This window comes from Syngnathus scovelli, chromosome 3, assembly GCF_024217435.2.
Source record: "Syngnathus scovelli strain Florida chromosome 3, RoL_Ssco_1.2, whole genome shotgun sequence".
NCBI lineage: Eukaryota > Metazoa > Chordata > Actinopteri > Syngnathiformes > Syngnathidae > Syngnathus > Syngnathus scovelli.
The window spans coordinates 10,341,777-10,363,984 of record NC_090849.1 but is presented as its reverse complement, the minus strand read 5'-3'; the positions used below and the strand labels follow the sequence as shown (position 1 = coordinate 10,363,984).

The 22,208-nt window shown below is 38.6% G+C and overlaps 1 protein-coding gene across 4 annotated transcripts; it reads right to left on the bottom strand.

The window, feature by feature from the left end:
- Nucleotides 1-190: 190 nt before the first annotated feature.
- zgc:162952 (PKc_LIMK_like_unk domain-containing protein) lies at nt 191-21,195 on the bottom strand. Of its 4 annotated transcripts, none has more exons than XM_049716541.2 (10): nt 20,934-21,195; nt 20,086-20,154; nt 9,337-9,452; nt 8,725-8,846; nt 7,253-7,301; nt 6,088-6,237; nt 5,001-5,174; nt 4,331-4,414; nt 1,582-1,668; nt 191-1,267 (listed from the first exon to the last, which is right to left on the bottom strand). In XM_049716541.2, exons 2-10 carry the CDS (start codon nt 20,114-20,116, stop codon nt 1,163-1,165), a joined length of 918 nt encoding a protein of 305 aa, XP_049572498.1. In that variant the 5' UTR covers nt 20,117-20,154; nt 20,934-21,195; the 3' UTR covers nt 191-1,162. The 4 variants fall into 4 exon arrangements, with proteins under 4 accessions (XP_049572498.1, XP_049572496.1, XP_049572499.1 ...); XM_049716539.2 differs by having other exon boundaries at nt 9,262-9,452; nt 20,934-21,193; XM_049716542.2 differs by lacking the exon at nt 20,086-20,154.
- Nucleotides 21,196-22,208: the final 1,013 nt, after the last annotated feature.

Here is a 22,208-nt window from a genome sequence, read left to right as displayed (position 1 = left end):
CATTACTAGTATTCACCTTTAATGCCATGGGGGAAAATAAATCACTGAAACATCTTTGTATATGTTAGAGTAGGCTTTGTAATTATATTTTTGTTGTTAGGAAACTGCAAAACAAACATCTTAAAGTGTAATTTGCAGAAACCATGGTGTGTGATTAAATTACAACAAAAAGAGAAACAAAAATACACTATTACTAGTATGACATGGGTTCAAAACTTTATTTTTTTGAATGTTTTTAATTTGATAATACAAACAAATTAAAAAGATCCATTAGTTTAGAACATGAAAACTGCATTAGCAACCACAGAAAAGTACTCAATGCAGATCAATATACTAAGTACATCCTTGCTATACATCTTCCAATTTCAAAGTCTTTCTGTATAAAAATACCCCAATTTCAGTCCAAAACAATTTTTCCATCCTGAAATCTATACAAATGTCTATTTAAACATGATATTAATTTCTACATAAACTCTTATGTAGTCTTTCGTATGAAATAAATGAATGTCTAATATTAACATAATAAAAATAATAATTTTAAGACATTCTTTTATTTGTCCCACACAGGGAAATTCCAAGCAAAGTCTTTCTGCCATATCTCTTTAAGTTGTGTGCTTTAAAGAAAAAAAAAAAACACTTCGATTCAAATACGACAATAGCTGGTCTTTTCTGCCCTACTTTTTATATTTAAATGCTGTTTTCTCAGGCAAAGCTCGTGATTGTCCTTATTTCCAATTACAGTAGACGTCAAACCTCTCAGCTGTCAAATTTGGCATAAAATGAAAACTAAGGAACGGTTAAATGGCGTGGACAAGGAAAACAGTAAATCAACAGACACGACTGTCTGTACGGTTAGTTACAATTAGCCAAACCCCGGCCAAGAACAGAAAAAAACAAAAGCGCGTGTTAGCTTATGTTGGAATTAGACATAAAAAAAAGAAACAGGACTTTCTGTGTACAGTGTACACTCCTTCCAGTCTATATAACGGCAAGTTTCAATACCAAAGTCTCTGACAAGTCGCCGTATTACTTCTCAAAAACATCAAATATCTTTGCACTGTCTCAGGTGAGCAGTCTTGTCGCAGGTAAATGAATATGATTATTTTTCAATCGGGTTTATGTTGTTCTTCCAGTGCTTCCAGTCGTTCATCTACTCGGCAACTCAGGTCAAGGCCAATTCCGTTTTTGGCGGTGATTCCAGACTCTCTGCAAATTCTCCTAACTCATCTAATAACTCTGTGAATGCTGGACGTTTGAAGGACTCAACCTAAGGGACAAAGAAACACAATTGACAAAATGTTAGCGCAGTGAAAGCAGCAGAGCTTAACAAATTTGTTACATTTTCATACAATGGTTTCATCAGCGCACTGTATATGAGAGAATCTTTCAGAGCGGTATTTAACAACATATTTATCCTACTGCACCGCATCATGCTGAGAGCAGCTTCTAATATTTTGGTGATGTCATTTAGCTACACCAGAAAGTCCACAATATTAATAAAAAAAATCTGACATTTTTTTTATTCATATTGAACTATACTAGTGTCAGTGTATGTGTGGACAAAAAAAAACAAATACCCACCATACAGCAGCTGGCTGCCAGTTCCAAGAGACGCTGAGGACAGTCTGTCACCATCTCCTTGAATGCATTCTTATCCAACCCATAGTCCTAAAATATATATAGTCATTATTATACATGAATTGCATTTCAAAAGGTTTTGACAATATGCTGCATACATTGAACTATCTTCTCCAACTGAAGGTAGGAGTCTACTTTGACCTTGAAAAAGTCAAATACAACTTATCTGTGCTGCATGGGATTCAGAAGTTATATGCCCATTTTTGTCTTAAACGTTTTGTCCAACAGAGAGGTACAACTATCTTTTCAACTCTTTCAAGATTAGGAGTTCTTCAAGGCAGCATTCTCTCTGTCACTTTATTCAGTGTTACATTCAATAGTATCGTACAAGCAATGCCCCCACGTCTATTTTGTAGCCTTTATTTCAATCACCTCTATCTGCTATAGAGGAAAATGTATGAGTGAGAGACAACTCCAACTATGTATAAATAACATCAGTACTTGGTCGATTCAAAATGGCTTCAAGTTCTCTAAATTTAAAACTGTACTCATTTTGGTTAGCTGAGGTCATTACACCTTGATCCTCTGCTCTACATGGATGGACCACCTAAGTGGTGAAAGAAGTTAAATTTCTTGCACATACCTTTGATAACTATCCTTAATTCCACACATCAAACGTCTTAAGAAAATATGCTTTAAAACTTTGGATAGTTTAAATGTTCTATCAAGGACAAAGTAGGGAGCAAAGTAGACTGTGCTGCTGCAATGAGGTCCCGTTTGTCTACGGATCAGCAAGGAAATCATACATTCAAATGCTGAACACGACCTCAAAAACTGGCCTTGGGAGCCCTCTGAACCTCACCAATTGGGAGCCTTCATGTGGAGGCGAGGTAACCCCCTCTTCAGTTAAGGCACCTAAAACTTGCTCTACAGTATGCAATCAAACTCAAAGCAAACAAAGAAAACTTACTGCTTATTGTACTGTCTGTAGCCCCCGGTTTTTGCAATTTTATGAAGCTAGACCAGGTATAGGCAAACTACGGCCCGCGGGCCACATCCGGCCCACGGGACCGTTTAATCCGGCCCGCCAACCCTAAATAAATTGTATTATTATTATTTTTATTTTTTTTTCTCGGTCATTTTGCCTGCAATGACTGCGTTTCCCCAGTAGATGGGGAACCACCCGCCTGTGCATTTACTACCGGAAGCCGTGTCAGAAAGCTCGGTGCACACTCACAAGTGCGTGTACGTACTCAGTAGTACGCAAATGGCCCACTCGCGCTCTATTTGTATCACTGCCGAATTTAGAGCGTGGGCTGTGACGACAGCATTCTTGTAATTTGCGCGCCGAGCTTTCAGATACAGTTTTACGCTAAAGCCACCCACAAACCTTCCCCTGGAATCCTTCCATTAAAATGAGTCGCCCAAGGAAAAGCAAGGTGGACACTGAGTGCCGAGTGTTTAAAAAGAGTGGCCAATTTGGCTCGACGTACGCGACGTGACGTTCAGCCACATGAACATCAACATCAACCCGTCACAGATCTAGGTAAACGGACCAACACCTCGGATCTCTCCTAAGAATTGCCACAACAAATTTTACTCCAGACTATGACACACTAGCAAAAAAAGGGAGCCCAACAACACTGTTCCCACTGAAAATGAAGGGGAGGCTTTCAAGTTTGTTGTAAAAAAATGCATTTTGAATATGATCTGTACAAATAGCAGGGATTGAAACTAGCGACCATTCTCATTTTCAAACAATCCAGGATGCTCAAGGACATTGATGCACCACCTGTTTGTGACTAATCTTAACCTGTAAAGTTCTTAAGGCTTACTTTAAGGAAGTGTTTCCCGTTTCCTCACCTCTGTTACCAGGTGTTTGTGAGTTAAAACTCTGCTCTGATTTTCAGATACCCCTCACCGTGTTGCCGTTTTGATTACTTTATTTGGATGTATGCTTTCACCGATTCTTTAAGATGATATATTTGGTCAGAATGTTTGCTGTTTGATGTGATCTCATAAGATAAACATACATCTTTCATTAATCTGACCTGCAGGCACTGAAGTGATGGAGACTGTTATTCGTAATAACAGTGTCGTATTTTATGAGAATCACTGATAGCAGTTTTTTAGGGATGTTTTTTTTTTTTTTAATGCTGTTAATAAATGCATTTGTTTTCAAAAAACCTTTTTTGAATATCCATGCTTTACTACCTACTAAAGGCCAAAACCTTTTATGCAATGACCTTTACAGGTCGTTTATATTACTTCACACAAACACTACATCCATCTGCTCCTGGTTCGGCCCCCCGGTCAAAATTTGGAACCCAATTCGGCCCGCAAGTCAAAAAGTTTGCCCACCCCTGAGCTAGACCCATGTCCATCAGACCATTTGGAATTCGCATCAAACCCTTCCTAGAGGACTTAATCTAGACGGTCTGCAATCTACGTATGTCTGCCCCACTCCGCTTTGACAACCTGTAATTGTAAAGTATTAAACCCAAAGGAAATAAAATCTAACACTCACCCAAATGAGTGCCTTTTTTGATACAACCTATTATGTATATGATGCTGCCAAAATTGAAACAGATGCCTCTTGCCCAAAGTTAGCTGGGATAGGCTCTGCCACACCCATGACTCAATTTAGATATTATTTCAATAACATTATGAATGTTATGCCCAACAATATGAACAAGATATCTTGGTCATATTGTGTATTTCCCTGTACAAATACTATCGACTAATACTCTACCTGTGTCCTGGGTAGTATCTCAGGGTCAGCAGGGATCCTGGCCAGGATTTCACACAGCACAATCCCAAAGGAGAAAACATCCACCTATGTATGAGAGGTACATAAAAAACATAACGGTTTTAGGTATGGGGAAGTATGGGGATGAGTAGAGAAATGTTACTTTTAAACATTATTTTTGCACACCTTGAGCCAACTTACCTCATTAGTAAAAAAAAAAATATATATATATATATACACAATAATCCCACGTTTATCGCGGATAATTGGTTCCAAAAACCACCCGCGATAAGTGAAATCCGCGAAGTACGGTCACCAACAAGAAGTACTGGGCAGGCTAACGAGTTAGCGGAAAGATGCTAATCCGCAATCGTGCTAACACGCGAAAACGGACATCTAAAGGAATGTAAACGAACATTTGAAGCAATAATACATTGTCCTAAAGGTTAGACATGTTTCCTCAATTTAGAAATTTTATTTTGACTTTTAAATGTTTTTTTAATTTTGAAAAAAAATCTGCGATGTCGTGAAGCCGCGATAAACGAAACGCGTAGTAGCGAGGGATCACTGTATATATATATTTATCCAGGAAGAAGGCATGCTAAAATATTCTCCCAAGAGTGTCTATTTTATATATGATGCTGCCAAAGTTGAAACAGATTCTATCTGATACCTTACGGTCATACGGCTCCCCTCGAAGCATCTCTGGTGCCATCCAAAATGCAGAGCCCACCAATGAGAGCTTCCTGCCAGGGTCTTTGATTGGCAGTTCCACCACCTCTCTTGCAAGACCAAAGTCTGTCACGAGGGCCTCCCGACCTCGGGATGTCATCCGGATCAGACAATTCTGCAGAGAAACAATAATAGATCATTTAACCAGCAGAGGACAGAGTGGGGCATCTTTTCATAACAACAATAACCGAGGCCCTTGTGTTCAATTAAACAGTCAATTTTCATTTATGAATGCGCATCAGTTCAGTCTTCCATGATATAAAGTGATCACTTTTTGTGTGTGTGTGTGTGGGGTGGGGGGGTCATCCAAATAGCTCCTGAGTCACTTCATCTGTCACTTCTCTCTGATGTCAGCATGTTTCCCGTGCACTAAATAATTCACCTGCACCATGTGTGAAGTGGCTCAAAAGAGAACAAAGGTCGCTTGTGTGGGTCAAAGCACCCTGCGTCACATCAAATAGTGAATGCCAAACGACATGCAGTACATCCTTTCTTGGAATAGGGAAAATGCTCTCTGAGAGTTTTAGTGTTGAATGTGTGACGAGAGACAGAAGGACAGCTATGAACTCTGTCTCGGTGTGTATTTATTTTACTGTACATTGATTGCATCAACTTTCCCTTTCTCATAAAATAAAGTTTGAGTTCGTATTGAAATATTAAAAACTAACATTAAGTTTTAATTCTGTCTGGTAACTGCATCAACAAGAAGTAGGATTATTTTACAGTACAGATGTCGCAACTCCAAATCTTGCGGAGGTATTTTGACCCTCTACTTATTTTATTCCTTGGGGAAAAAACGTCTGTGAGAGATTTTTGGTCTAAATTTAGCCCCACCTCTCTGCCAAGTAAAGCACCAATATGGGAAACCAAAGTGGAAAACATTTCTAAGTACGATGATTTAAAGTAAGCCCTAATTTAAGGGCCTCAACCTCAATCTTGGAACTTCAACCCGGGGGGGCATTTGGGTGAAAAGGGTAGGTTGCGAATGTCACTTTAGACAGGGGTTCAGCTAAATAAAACTGTCTTACTTTTGAGTTGAGATCTCTGTGATAAATATTCTTGTAGTGCAGGTAGATCATTCCTCTGCTAATATCACAGGCAAAGTCCACCTTCTCTTTCCAGCTCAGGGGAACGTCTTTCCTGGCCAGGAGCTCCTCAAGACAGCCACCGTTCACGTACTAATCCAGGCCAGAAATAAAGTTTTGTCATTGTTTAGTTACAAGTATCACAATACATGGCCATACAAATCAGTGAGATGATATCTCTACAAAGACACGATGTATGATCAAAAAACTATGTATGTACATACACAGTTTCATGAAAAGTATTTACCCCCTTCTGAAATTCTACTTTTCTTACATAGTTTCTTCACTTCAGTCTGTGGTATCAAATAAATGAACAGACAATGATAACTAATGTAATAAAATGAAGTTTTTAAATGTTGACTGAATTTGTGAAGAAAACAATTCAGTGCTATCTGACCCCGTGTGAAGAAATACTTGCCCCTGCCTTTGTTTAATCATGAATTTGCTGATTACCTACAAACCTGTTGAATCAAGAAATTGCATAAATAAGACCCTGTCTGACCAAACAAAGTCAACCAAAAGAGCTCCAAAAGCTGCAAAATATTGACTGAGAGACATAGAGAATGTAGCCTATGCTAGACTCTACATTTTCCCCAAGGCCTCATGCTGAGATGACCCCCAAATAGCTCACCAAGGGAGGCTTTCATGAGGTACCCATAACAAGGTTATACAAGGTCTAGCTCTTGGACCCAGACTGGGAGATCATGATTTTCATCCGAGCAACTTCACAGTTGGCGTAAAACTGCTCCAGTGAGAGTTAAAATTCATGACCCAATTAGGCCAATAGAACAAAATTATCTGCCAAAAGGCCACCAAACTGGACTATCTCAACATCTTGGCTTCATCTGGAATTTATTAACAGAATCATCAATGGTAAGGCCAGGTTTGGAAACAAATACCCGATATGCTTGGAGCAACAACAACAGAACTGTGTAACCTGCCCAATCCAGGACCAGGGTTTAGAGCTGGTCTACACACCCTTAAAACTGCTGGGTTAAAAATTGTCATGCTTCTTTTCTGGAGCTAACTAGAATCAGATTCTGTTAACCTGATTTTTCAGTTCCCATCAACAGCCCTAACAATATAGCTAATAAAAAGTTTGACTCACCTCTAAAAGTGGATATAGTTTGTCTTCTTTAACACATATACCCAGATATCTGGAACAAAAGGCAATAAGCATGTTATCGATTGTCTCTGTTTATAAAATGTCAGCAGCAACCAGGAATTTGGGGTCCACCACATCAATACTGCAAACTGAAACTATTATTTTCAACAGCCTCAAGTGTTGTCTTCATCCTGCGCAATTCAATGTCACAAAACATTTCAATCACTCTAAGTAAGCAGTTTCATTTTCTAAGGTTACTGCAGTTGCAGCTGAACACAGGCACCACTGACTCCAAGGACAAGCGAGTCACTGCAGTGTTCACTGTAAAGCACAGGTGTCAAACACAAGGCCCGGGGGCCAGATACGGCCCGCCGCATTTTATGTGGCCCGCGAAGACAATTGTGCATCAAATTCAAGTGTCATTACTAGAATTGCAAATTGTCTTCACTTTTAATATATATTTTTTTTAATATTTGACCAGTTTTTACTCATCTGATTTGAAAACGAGTTATTTGTCAGTTTGTTTTATAGCTTTTACTGTATACAATATGAGGTGCTCATACATTTATTTGGGTTGACAGTCATAATGGCCCTCCGAAAGAAGCTATGACTACAATGCGGCCCGTGAAAAAAATGAGTTTGACACCCCTGCTGTAAAGGATCAAATGTTCATTGATCCAACTGCAAAGTTCTCATTTTCAGCAGTGTTTTTTTTTACTGGGTTGTTTTTCGAAGATGCTATAAAACCAAACGAGTATATATGTCAAGGGGACGGATTAAGCAGACAATCGCTAGCCTTAACATTTTTTGTGCTAACAACAACAATGAAAAACGCAATAATTGAGAGTCGAGTCTTCTTGTAGTCAAGGTGCGGAAAGAGAAACCTTTCCCACAGGTAGTCCACAAATACAGACACACAGTGATTTAATTTGAAATGTAGTGACATTAAATGCTAACTAAAACAATGAAAAACTGTGGTAATTCAATTCCAACAGCAAATACTAGAAATTGCAATCCTACGACTATAATAAAACTTATTAAAGTTAAGTTAAACTTAACTTTTCATTTTAATTATTATGATATATTTATTTGTTGCTATTGTTTGACTTCTGAATGAGCTGCTCAATGACTGTGATGAAAGCAAGATGATTTTTTTCAAGTTTTATATATATTTTATTTAAAAATACCATTTACTGTACCTAATATTGAACAAACCTTAGAAACCGCTGCATTTAGTATTGTAAAGTTAGAAGCTTATATACAAGTCTTGACTAGGTGTTTGAGAGAAAATGCATTTTATGGCACTGAACTGGGGAGTGGGTCGAAAAAGTAATATGAGGTTCTATTAAAAAAAATATGAGGTTCTATTAAAAAAAAAAAATGAGGTTCTATAAAACTAAGAAAACATCAATACACTAAACACTTCTGTTTTGTGCATTTACGTATATCCTTGCTGTGTTAATAGCTACTCTTACCTGACAATATTAGGATGAGAGAGTTTCTGAAGGAGGCTGATTTCACGTACAATGCTGTCCTGGTCCACGTCGTTTTTGTATATCTTCACAACCATCACCTTGCGGCTAGTTGTGTGTATCACCTAAAAAAAAGTTATGGTGATGAGTTTCAGCGGCACTGATAATGGTAAAGAAATTTCAATAACAGCTACAAGAATGCTAAATAGGCTCTTTTGAGTTACCATTGGCATTTATAAGCATTGCAATGTTCTTCTTATGTCACTGGTCTCTTTCACTGGTTCATTTAATCAGGCATTTAAACCATTTAAAATGGAAATCAGTTGTCTTGGTCCCAATAGACATTACATAATGCCTCATCTGAGGATGGCATTGTGTCCCCACAGTGTACAAAGCGTGTGGGCCAATCATGGAATGGTAAAAATGTCCTAATTAATGGCTAGAACAAAGCATCCTTTGATGGTGGCTCATATGTACAATACATCTTTATTTAGGCTGGTAGATGGCAAAAGTGGAAAACAACAGTTTCTGAATGCACACCTTGTAGACCTTAGAGAAGAAGCCACTCCCAATTAACTCAGTGGTAAAGTTTTCCCAGAACTCCAGTTTACGCACAGCGGTGCGGAGTTTCTGCCAACGGTCCACATGGAAGTACTTGTCTGAAGATTCACCATAAAAGGTGGGACTGGTGGGCTCTGATACATCCACGTCACACATGCTGGAGATGCTCGCTGAGAGAGACAAGAAATGGTGGACTTGAAAAAAAATGTCTCATGGTTTGTTAGTCGTCAAATCACCTGCTACAGGCTTAGTAAGAGCCTGATCCGGGATGTTGAATTTTGGCTCAAATTCAAAGAGCTACAGGTTAATTTGTGATACAATGCTTCCCTTACACACAGACACACACACACACACACACACGCACACACACACACACACGCACACACGCACGCACGCACACACACACACGCACACACACACACGCACAATAGACTCTTGTTTTGCCATTGTTGTTTTGAAAGTGTCCAATATTTTCTTTTGCAGATAGTACTTTGCATGGCTCCAGGGTTGTCCAAACTCACTTTACATATTTGTTTGTTCTTTTACCCACTCCCTTCTTAAACCCACTCTAGTTAAAAAATGATCTGGTGTCAACGTCATTCAAGCAAAACAATATGGTTACATTTACATGTCAAAGGTGCCACACAATCTTTAAAGATGAATAAAACTCAAAAGAACTTCCACAGCCATTAATTGAGCTTGAATACAAATTTAAATTGCTTTGTTGAAAAACAAAACAAAAATGAAAATAAATACTACATCATCACCATATTACAGTACTAAGTTAAAAAATAAAAAAACAATATGTAATTTATTTTCAGATCAAATGGGTTGTATTCTTTTTGGTGGATTTTCTCCAATATTCTGGAGTGTCACTGCAGGTGAAACATCTAGGTGTTATGTTGTTCATTGCAAAGGTGTTTTGTGGGATTGAAGCCAAGGCTCCCCTTTGTGCACTTTACATTTGACAGTGAAGCTGCAACAGAAAATAGCCTTACCCAATCTTTCAAATGTGTCAAGATGTGCTAACCCTTTATATGGTGTATTTATATAGTATACTCACTGATAAATATGGATAGACCGTGTTGGTCATAATTAGACAAAGAATACAAGCTACTGTAGTGAGTGGCACTGGGAAAGGTAAATTGTGCATTTGAATAACTCAGAGCACCTTTAGATGAAAGAGGGGCTCACAAAAGGGACCGCCGTCCCACATACTGAACTGCGGCCTTAAACAAAGACGGTGAATAATGTGAGACTGATTAATGTGAGGGCAAAACTCGAGGCTCGGTTAATGGATAACAGGATCAGACATTGAACACAGACCGACCTCAATGTTGATGTAATCTCATTTTAGCTCTGGGCTAAATTGAAATGATGAATGTTGATGTAAATGTGCGTGAATGATAATTCTCTCAGCTTTGTAAAACTGATTCACGGAAGCATTTATCAAGATAAAAACCAAGCTTTATTGATACAAAACAAACAAACAAGGAAGCAAAAACTGATATTTTTCAAATATAGTATTTCAAATCTCATAATTATTTTTTTTTTAAACCAGAAACTCATTGGAAATGCATTTTGGCAGACAACCGCGTCGTGTCCCACAATGTTGTGAAAGAGTTACAATAACAAGGTCAACATTAGGGGTATAGATATTCACTGTATCATACCGAGGGCCGTTTTCAATAAATTATTTAGCTTTTCTTATTTTGTTAAATATGTGGCTCAAAAAATTCAAACAGGCTGTCAGTGTATTGCGTTGAAGTTGTACACAGGAGTACACTACAACTGAAATTAAAAAAAAAAAAAATGCTGAATAAAATATGAAATTACTTCAATATGTGGTGTCTGGGAATGCACTACTTAATAGATCGGGTGACAGACATACACGTAATATTCACACAACTGAAGTGGCATATGATATCATATTTCACATAAAAGCAACAGTTGTCCTTTTTTCAAGAAAAAAAAAAAAATCCTTTTGGGCTCTGAATGATATTGAGCGGCAACTGCAATACAAAATTTTGACCTGGTTCTGCCCCAAGGGTTGGTGTGACAACGCTGGGTATTTGACCCCAACCCCCTTTAACCCCCACGCGAGTCTTTGCAGTGATGCCGGTGGAAAGCACACACTGACACGCTAACACAATTGGCAGCGGGCTTTCCTCATCAAGTCGTGTCCACTCAGCCTCACTTTTCATGCTGCTTTTGTTCATTCGGCCCCAAAACAATTGTCTCACTCTCAGCTCCAGCGCTGTCAGTTAAAGACACTTACAAGTGAAGTATTATCACCAAACTGCTGCGAGCTGTTCTGCTGTCTTTCATAGTTTCTTCATTTCCTTGTCCCACAAAGCAAACTACACACTTTTTTTGTTTGTTTATTGACTGTCTATTCTCCAAAAACAATTTGAGGTAACAAATTTCTTTAATCACACCGCGTTTTCTTGTCAGCTACCAGCCTGTGGTTGAGTGCACGCAAAACAAATCTTCCTTTCTACGTTCAGGGGGCTGATCTGATAAAATGTTTCATTTTTTTTTTTTTATAGGTATGAAGACCCCCTCCTGCTCCTCTACACTCTTTGGGTATAATTTTAGGATTAATGTTAGTACTGTTTGTCAATGCTGCAAAAACAAACTTTTGGCTCTATCTGAGCCAGCTCATAAGACACAGTAGCCACAAACTGTGGAAAAACACACGTAACACATTCGTGACATCATGGAGCAACTTTCTGAAGCTTGTAGAGGCAGCATTTTTGGTTTACCGCTTTTCTTGCATTTCAGGCAACATAATAATAATATCACAAATTTCATTAAATACATCTGACTGTTGCTTGTGGCTTTTTCTTTTTTCTTTAACAGCCCAACAACTTGTGAAGGTTGAACTAGCATGAGCATGGTAGTATGACACACGTGCACACACTAGAGGAAATGATCACAACCAACTGAGAATTTAAGCTGCGACATACATCTATGAGACCTGAGCTTCACCATGCTGACATCCAGCTTGTCGATGTGGAATTCTGCTCACAGTAAAAGTCAGTTCACACCCAGGCAGTATTTTTCACCCCTGGACTTGAGTTTTTCTATAGGTGTCATTTCCCTTAGGAATGCTCAAAATCTTTGACGCGGATGTGACTTTGGCAGTTTTTAAGTTGAATGTATATGTGTGTGATGTGTGTGTGTGTGTGCACATTTATGAGCAGACTCAAAGATGTTAAGGGTTCCTTTTTTCTTTATGGTCTTAAAAGGTGCTTTCAAATTAAAATATCGCTGGTAATATACAGGATTGTCTCAGAAAATTAGATTATTGTGATAAAGTTCTTTATTTTCTGTAATGCAATTAAAAAAAAATCTCATACATTCTGGATTCATTACAAATCAACTGAAATATTGCAAGCCTTTTATTATTTTAATATTGCTGATTATGGCTTACAGCTTAAGAAAACTCAAATATCCTATCTCAAAATATTCGAATATTTCCTCAGACCACGTAAAAAAAAAGATTTATAACAGCAAAACCAAATCAAACATTTGAAATTGTCCATTGATGCACTCAGTACTTGGTTGGGAATCATTTTGCACGGATTACTGCATCAATGCGACGTGGCATGGGGGGAGGGGGCAAATACAATGACTAAACACAGTGATTGTGTTACTATACAGTGATTCACAAGATAAGATGCGTTTGTTACAGTGACATGATAGAGATTTCATATTGATTTAATTCATTTAGTACGTATGACTGATTATACAATGTGGTTTCACCCTTTCCTTTGTTATTAAACCTGGAGTCAACCTTCAACCTGGCCTACAGAGTCTTGATGAGTGTAAGTGGTTGAGCTTACTATCTTGGGATATTCAACATATTTGGAGGGCAGGTTAGTTGAATACCCTACTAGTATACTTATTCATGCTATTCTAATATTTTGAGATAGGATATTTGAGTTTTCTTTAGCTGTATGCCATAATTAGCAATATTAAAATAATAAAAGGCTTGCAATATTTCAGCTGATTTGTAATGAATCCAGAATGTATGACATTTTTGTTTTTTAATTGCATTACAGAAAATAAAGAACTTTACAACAACATTCAAATTATCTGAGACAGTCCTGTAAAGTCTGAAAAATAATCCCTTAATGCATTTTGATGCTGCAATGACATTTTGGTACTCACAGAAAGCCACAAAGCCACAACTTAGTCAGAGTACGGTATGTAATATCCGCAATGACGTATAAAGTATGTAGGAAAAACTTGCAACTGCACCACAGCAATTTATCTGCCTCTACAACCTTTCTGGCCATGACATTTACGATTACAGCTTAATGTGTTAAAGCTGAGCATTTATTAAGTTATGACTCAAGCCCCCTTATTGTTTAGTGCTTTGTGCATTTTTTATTTTTTTTGCAGCAGAGTGATTCAGTGCCCATCACCCCTGGTTTCATCTTTTGTTAGTTTCATTTGATTGCATTTGACTGCAGAGATTGATGACAATGAATTGCTGAATACGACAACAGTATGGGATGGCCAAGGCTCAAGTACACAGCTAGCCGAAATTTCTTGCTAACGTCAGATACATTGGCCACAGCCAGAACAAAGATACCCACTTACGCTACGCAAGCAGAGTGATATGATTGATCATGATCAGCACTAAGGTCAAAGGATGCGTCACTACTTTTCCTGGCATGTTAGATAGATGGATGGAGAGAGGGATAGAAGGAGAGACGGACGGACAGATGGATAGCCGTAAAGCATGATGCTGCCATGCCCGTGCTTCAATGTTGGTTTGGTGTTCCTTTGGTGTTGTATTTGTGCCATACCATTTGGGATTATGGTCAAAAGGCTCAATTTTAATTTCATTAGATCATAATATCACATTTTTCCACGTTTTGGGGCAATATGAAGGGTGTATTTGTAGTATTGTATTTGTCTATTTAGTACATTAGAAATGAATTTTTGTACCATTCTCCCTACTGATATCATTGCATCGAGATTCCTCTGATGCTGTTGAAACTCTCTGTGGATCATAGTCAGTGCTGGAGGATGTGACCAAAACATGTTTGAAAAATTTTAATAGAGCAAGATTTACCAAAATGGTGGCAAGAGTGTCTTGATTCCCACTTAACATGAAAATGAATGCAATTGGTTCAATTTTAACTGCTCTGGTTATGAAACCTTGTGCACACTCGTGCAACCAACCAAATTGTCTCAGCTGTTTATTTTTACACTGTCTCTCGATAATATATTAAGTGATATGTTTATTTTGGTTGTGTCGCCACACTCCAAAGTCAATTGTTTTTATTTCAATTGATATTTTCTCATTGAAAGGAATGAAAATATCATGAATGCTACCCGCACAACAGAACAGCATTAATTGTTGTAATGAGAATTTTAAAGATTTAAGAGCTACTTCTCTTGGCGTGCCAGCCTAAGACCAGACTGGTCATTGATTTTTATCAGGAATCCTACTTGAGGTTGAGGTAGTCGTTGCCTATTTGCAGCAGCTAATCACCAGGGCATATCCTGCCTTGAACTCCAGTGAGATCCAAATAATGTCTCAACTCAGCTCATCAGTGCAGTACTAATATGTCATTTTTCACCGAAACAACCAAAGGGTGATGGGCTTGCTCCTTACCTGCCGTTTTATCCCTTCCTCCCCTATGGCAGCTTATTAGGGTCACTTTGACTAGAATTAAATAAAAAATGTACAGACATGTGGCCTATCACTCAATAGGAAGTGGTGGGTGCAAGGGAGGGCCCAGTCAGCGACTTGACGTCACATCCGTTTCCAACAAATACAAACAAGACTAGACGTACATGGGACCAACAGATAATAATACAATTTTACAGTATTGCTTCATTTACCTGTCCAGTGTTGTACCTGAAGGTGTTCAATGAATGAAAGTTCTCTGTGATCTCACTTAAAAATGTGGCCATAGCGTTAGTATTTTTTGGTATGTACGTCAGAAATAGCAATTGACTGCATGCCACTTAGAGTGGCCCCTTCAGTAAAAAAAACAACAACAACAAACAAACAAACAAACAAACAAAAATTCATTATCAGCATGTTCCCTCTACAACAGCATATTGGATATACTTGCAGTTTGGCACTCTTTCAAACACATTTAATCTATTCCAAGGGTCTTCACCTGGGCCTTGGGGGCCTGTTTACTGGATATCTTATTTCCTGCAACCCGTCTGATTTAAAGGATCAGGATTGTTAGTCATCTTCTGCTGATTATCTGACCATTTTAATCATCTAGAAAACCAGCCCACTAGTCCCGCGGGTGTGCTGAAGCCGATCCAAGCAGTCATCGGGCAGTAGGCAGGGGATATCCTGAACTGGTGAGCCAGCTAATCACAGGGCTACACTATAGCCAGTAGAGTGCAGGGCACACAGAGACAAACAATCTGCACTCGCACTCACATCTACAGGCTGTTTGGAGTGCTCAATCGAGCTACCGTGCATTTTGGAATGTGGGAGAAAATCCACGCAGGCACGGTGAGAACATGCAAACAGAGGAATCGAACCCCCAACCACTGAACTGTAAGATTGCGTGCTAACCAGTGCGTCACTGTGCCGCCAGGATTGAACATGCCCATTTTGAGTGGAAAATGCATATTGGAGGTGCACCAGTATTTGTGGAAGAATTTTGGGGGTTTACCATAAAAGAAAGAAACAAATCTGAATGCTTTTTAGTGGACTTTTGCTGTTTTGGGCCTGACCCAATCTCTATCTCCTGCAAACGGCATGGGTAGATTTTTATAGTTTTAAATTGTAATATCATAATTCCCCGGTAGATGGCAAACATCACTTGCAGCATGTTTTCTACTGCCCTATTCTACAAAGTGGATTGGCTCAATATTTTGTGCATTTGGAATGACATGCAGGATAAATTTAGCAACTGAAAAATATTACAAGTTTGAGTGAGTTGATTTTTGTTGAGCAGTTTTGTCATGTCCTTGAATGATAATTAAAAAATACAGCACTGATGTGTGGCCTTCATTTAAGTGAACCTTTGCTGATGTAAGTATTTTCTCTTTTTCTTGAATGCACATTTTCTCTTCTTTACCCTCCATAGTAGTACTGTTGTATATTTTCTTTCACACTTCAACAGGCCACTTCTATGATTTATATGACATAATGTAGCAGAGGCCAAATGCTGTGCTACACTATTAAAACTGACTGTACCACTTAACTTGGGTGACTGTATTTTTGCTGTGCTGGAGGCCATAGCTATGTGAAGATCCATGGGAACTTCTAGCGACGATCAATGACTTAGAATCCAATCCTGGCTAATGAAATATTGACCTGGTTATGAAATTGGTGAACAGCAAACTGTGACATTAATAGCAGTGTTGTTGCTTGACCATTAGGTGCAAGACTTCCCTCCTACTCTCCCATAATATTTTTATGTGAGTGTTTTGCCATCAACTATCTGTGAGTTAAAATTTCCTTATACTCTATCATGAGTGGAGTGTGATACAAGTTCAAGGCTAATGCATTCACTGCTTGTTCATTCCCTCGAAAATTCTCGGTTTAGATGAACGCTGCAAGATGCTCTGCAATTTAGGCAACCAACAGAAGAAGACTGAACATGGCATGAGTCATAAGATGTTTTACAATTTGTCATATAACTGCTATTAAAACGAATTCACTGCCAGCTATTTTTAGAGCCCCCTTTACCCAACAACTGGGGTTGAATGTCTGGATTCTTAAAAAAATAAAAATTATATGTCATTGGTAGTGAATGAGATAAACGAGCGAGAGAGAGAGAGAGAGAGAGAGAGAGAGAGAGAGAGAGAGAGAGAGAGAGAGAGAGAGAGAGAGAGAGAGAGAGAGAGAATGAAAGAGGTGCTGCTAGAAAATGAGGTAGGCTACAGTGCTATATGTTTGAATTAAAAAAAAAATCTTATTATTAAGTTTATGCTTGAAATGTTGGAATGAGAAACAAGCATAGACTATTTTTTATAACATTGGGCATATGAGCTACTACATAAGTTCGTGTACACAACGCAACGGCTTTTTTTAAGTACACCGATTTCGTCAACTTTACCAAAACCTTGGAAGATAAGTTTTAGAATTTAAATGTCCATATTCTTGATTTTTACCAATTTTCTCCTTGAAAGTAAAATTCAAGCTCCGCCCCGCTCACTCGACCAAAACAGCCTGCTGCTATTTGACAGAACACCTAACAATTAGACTTGAGCAGGGAGGCGTCATAGGCGCAGTCTTCCTGGACCTAAGAAAGGCCTTCAAAATGGTCAACCATGATGTTCTCTTAGCCAAACTAACACAATTCAATCTGGCTCCTAGTGCCATAGACTGGTTCAGATCGTAGCTAACTATGCACAAGCACAGTTAGTACAAATTAATGAAACCATTGAGACGTGTTGGCGTCTCGCAGGGGTCAACTACTTTTCAATCTCTACATGAATAACCTACCCTCAGCTTGTAACGATACTAGCATACAGATGAACGCCGACGACGCTGTTTGCACACGGCAAAGATGATGCCACTGTGGCAGAGACCCTAACCAAAACAATGGACAAAATCGCCAACTGGTTAGACTCCTCTCGTCTCGCTCTAAACGTTGCAAAAACAGTATCAGTTTTCTTCTCAAAAACGAGACTACACCATCGCCTGGCAGTCACATTACGAGGGGAGCCTATTAATCCAACAGGAGAGACTAAATACCTCAGAATTATCTTAGCCTCCAACCTAAATTTTTGTAAAAACATTAAGAAAATGACAAACAGTATAAAATACAGCCTGTACACATTCAAACATATTAGGAACTCCCTCTCACGAGAGGCAGAAATAACATTCTACCATGGTATGATCCCGCTTCCTGTACTGTATAATGAGCTGGTCACAGGCAAACATAACTATCAAACCCCTAAAATCAGTATACAAACAAACAATAAAAAAGTCGCATAAAAGTCCAAATTATATCACATTTGTCCTCTCTTAAAAGAGTATGAGCTGCTAGATGGCGACAATCTAACAAAGCTATCAAACCTGACCCTGATATTCAAAATACTGCATGGAGCTGCACTGCCTCCCCTCAAACGGCTTAACCAGCCTTTCTCAGAACGTACAGAAAAAGCAACCAAAACAAAACAGAATTGCACCATCCCAAAAAGAAAAAACTGCTTCTCATATACAGCAATAAAAGAATGGAATGGATTCCCCCAACACATAAACTCCTGCACAATCCTAGTTCACCAAACAAACTACAATGTACCTACTATCACAATAGACGTGCGCTCACTGATAATTGTGTCCAAATTAGGTTTTCATATTTAGGTTTTTAACCTCACAAAAAGCACCTGCAGTCAGATGTGCTTCGTGATTTCAATCAGGCTTTCCACCAAACAACAATGCAACTACAATCAGACATGCACGAAGATTTTAATATGACTCCTAAAAGTTTTATCCTCGAAAAAACTGTTCTCACCATGATTTTATTTGGGCTCGTAAAAGTGTTATATTCTATATATTCTATGGTTTTATTATTTCGCCTACTTCACCCCCGATGAAGCACTGGAAAATAGCACTCCTGCTAAATCCAATGTGACCATCTTGTTGTTGTTCATGAAGTGAGAATGATTTATGGTATTACATGCTACTCTTTAAATCCATCCATCCATCCATCCATCCATCCATCCATCCATCCATCCATCCATCCATCCATCCATCCATCCATCCATCCATCCATCCATCCATCCATCCATCCATTCATTCATTCATCCATCTGTCCATCCATTCATTTATTTATTCATTCATTCCTTCAGTAATTTATTTATTCATTCATTCAATCATAAAATTCAAACTTCCTTTTACAAAAAGGTAGGAGGGGATTAAGTACACAAAAATATAAATACAACACGTGTACATCAATAATTTCCCTTTTTCTTAGTGCAAAAATCCCTATAAAATTCCTCATCTTAAACCATGTGGTCGAGTTTCTACAGTCTTTCCACACCACTGACCTCTCACTGCCCTAATTACTACTCTGAGTCTCGTTTTACACTGATTTGACTCAGGCAGGCTGAGGAGTTGAGTCGCCATTTTGGTCGTTTGTGTTGTTACCGTAACGGTTTTTACGGACTCCTGACATGGGTGATGGCGTTAAAAAACCCGGTCAGGGTGCACGCTAACATCCATCTGCACCACACTGACTCAGAGGGATCAACGGGACATTAAACACACAATATAAAGAAGTTGAATACTATTCTAGGACCCTTGTCAGTCATATTCCCTAACAATTGTCATAACAAGCACCACACTGCTGCTCAGGTGCAAATGTTTGAGTCAAATGTTTGGTAGATGAAGGCAAGGGTATATCCACCACTGACAATTACTAAACTATTGAACATTTCCTTGGTTGTTTTCTCCGAGAGTTGAAAGTTGTAAGCTCTGAGGGGTTATGGTAGTGCTGTTCCTCTCTGACATTTACAATATAATATTGATGATCTTAAAATAAATTAAAGACGGTTAACAATTATATCAAGTTTTTCTTGAAGAATTTGTATTAATTCAAATAATATCTATTTTCATGATTACTATATCAAGTTTTTCTTTAAGAATTTGTATTAATTAAAATCATTTCTATTTTCATGATTACTTGTCCAAAAAGTAAGCAACCGAAATTGGCCCAAGAATGCCTAGGGAGTTCAACACTGTGGTGTCCCACTGTTGTGAATAGCAGCTGTAGTGCCATCCTCGGACATGAAGTGTCTTTTTTGTAATGAATAAAGGAAGACTGCAGATGCGTATTTTAATCTCACAATACTTACTCAATTGATTTAGTATGCTATTCATATGCATCTTGTGGTAGCTGGAACAAATCCAGATGTCTGCAGAAACTGAGGAGGAACCACATACATGCAACAACAAATGAGCAAAGCACATTCACAGGACTCCACAAAACATGCAGAAAAGCAAGCAACACTGTACACAACGCATAAAAATTGACTGGCATAAGGGGTTGGGCTGATTTGCTCGAATACTTCCCGGAAGACTGAATATACCAGGAAACAAAAATCCTCTTCTGTTGAATATACTGTATGTCGAGCAATGGATGTCAAATTTGTGGTTGGTTTGTTAAATTATATTATGTAGTTTGTTTTGGGGTTTTTTGGGGCAGGGGGGCTTTATTAATGTTTCCCGTCAACTTCAGAGATCAGCACTCCCCTTTTAAAGAAATTCCATCAAAGTCCTTGAGCCCCATTATGTGCATAATCGTTTATAATAGTTAGTAGAGAGTTTATATTAGATGGGAAGTTAAACCTCCAACCCACAAATGTGTGTCAAAAGCCTTTAGAGTTGCATAAGTGGGACTCCAAACATTTCATCTTCTTGTTAGCGATCATATTGTGTTGCATCTTGGGGTTGCAGCTGGGGGCGACGGCATACTTCCACAACATAGTGTCAGTTGTTGTGTGTAGGAAAAACTTTCTTGGCTCCATATTTGTAATATTTGTAAAGCTCTTTTTTTATATTTATTCGCGTGCAATATCCATATTCCTATGCCTATATGCCTATCCTAATGCCTTTACTGTATATTGTATGCATTTACGAACAGAGTAACAGAAGTCAATTACTGAGAAAGCGGTGAACACGTGAAAATATATAATTTACTGACCTGAATTATTCTCTGTTGTAAGAGGCAGGTTGAATTTATGTGGTGGGTTTCTGCATCATATATCCTCTCATGTGTCTGTCACAACAAGAAGTGTGGCTAGATTGTTCTCTCTGTCTCTCTCTCTCTCTCTCTCTCTCTCTCTCTCTCTCTCTCTCTCTCTCTCTCTCTCTCTCTCTCTCTCTCTCTCACACAGGTTTTGAGTGGTGGATTCAGTTTCCCGCAGCTGCTGTGAAAGCAGTCTCACTAGTGAGATGCATGTTTCATGGGTTGTCTTAGGAACCAGCTCCACCAGCCGTGCGTCGGTGGATGGAACTCCACCCACGGGGAGGGAGGCTGGAGGGGAATAGCAGACTGACTTGATTGCCACTTCAAGAGCTCTGCATTGGATGGATGCAGATTTTCACTGGCACTTGGCATTGGATTTATTAATGCCTCCAAACATATATTTTGTGATGGCTAGCTGAACTGGTTTGTATACTCTCCTTGGAGCTACATGTGCTGATGAGATGTGTCCAGACACAAGACAGCACAGAGTGGGGGAGGCATGTGTGTGGACGTGCATGTGTACGTGCGTGTCTACGTGTGTGTGTGTGTGTGTGTGTGTGTATGTGTGTTTGAGTGGAACAATGAGGAGCTTTGGCCCAAAGCATTACCTCCTACTCAGACTGTGTGATAAATGAATAGACTCAAACACAAAGCACATACAAAACCGGCAAATGAACAGGCAAATGGCAAACTGTTTTACAAAACTGTTACACGTTGCGTGTTTTAGACCGGCATTAACTGCCGTAGATTGCACGCATATAGTAGTTAAAGAGTAAACACATCCGGAGACACTGATTGACCTCAAATTAAAGACGTTAAAATTTAAAAAATTAAAACAAAAACTTAACTCGTCAATTCTAGAGTAAGTGCATCTGACAATTTGGTCACAAAATTCACACAAGACTTGCTAAAAACATGTCGAAATGGTGGCGCAGATGGTGTCGAAGTCAAGGCCCGGGGACCAGATACGGCTCGCCACATCATCTTAGGTGGACAAATTGTACATCGAATTCATGTCAATTCCAAACTTTCAAATTGTTTTTGCAAAATATAGAGATATTGTTAGCAATTTTTATTGCCATTCATTTTTTAAAAATATTTTTTATTTTTAAATAGTTGATTTAATTTGATTTAAATATTTCATTTTTAAATATTTGAACAGTTTTTATTAGTCTCTGTTTTGAAAACTAGTTATTCATGAGTTTGTTGTGTAGTCTATACTATATATAC

Bases quoted from the DNA above. Each gene is read 5' to 3' on its own strand.
- zgc:162952 (XM_049716539.2), bottom strand. From the start codon at position 20,116: ATGCATATGAATAGCATACTAAATCAATTGA. The intron at 5,175-6,087 runs GTAAGACAGTTT...GTTTCTCTGCAG, and splicing joins ACAGAGATCTCAACTCAAAA to AATTGTCTGATCCGGATGAC. The intron at 1,268-1,581 runs GTGGGTATTTGT...TTTGTCCCTTAG, and splicing joins TGGCAGCCAGCTGCTGTATG to GTTGAGTCCTTCAAACGTCC.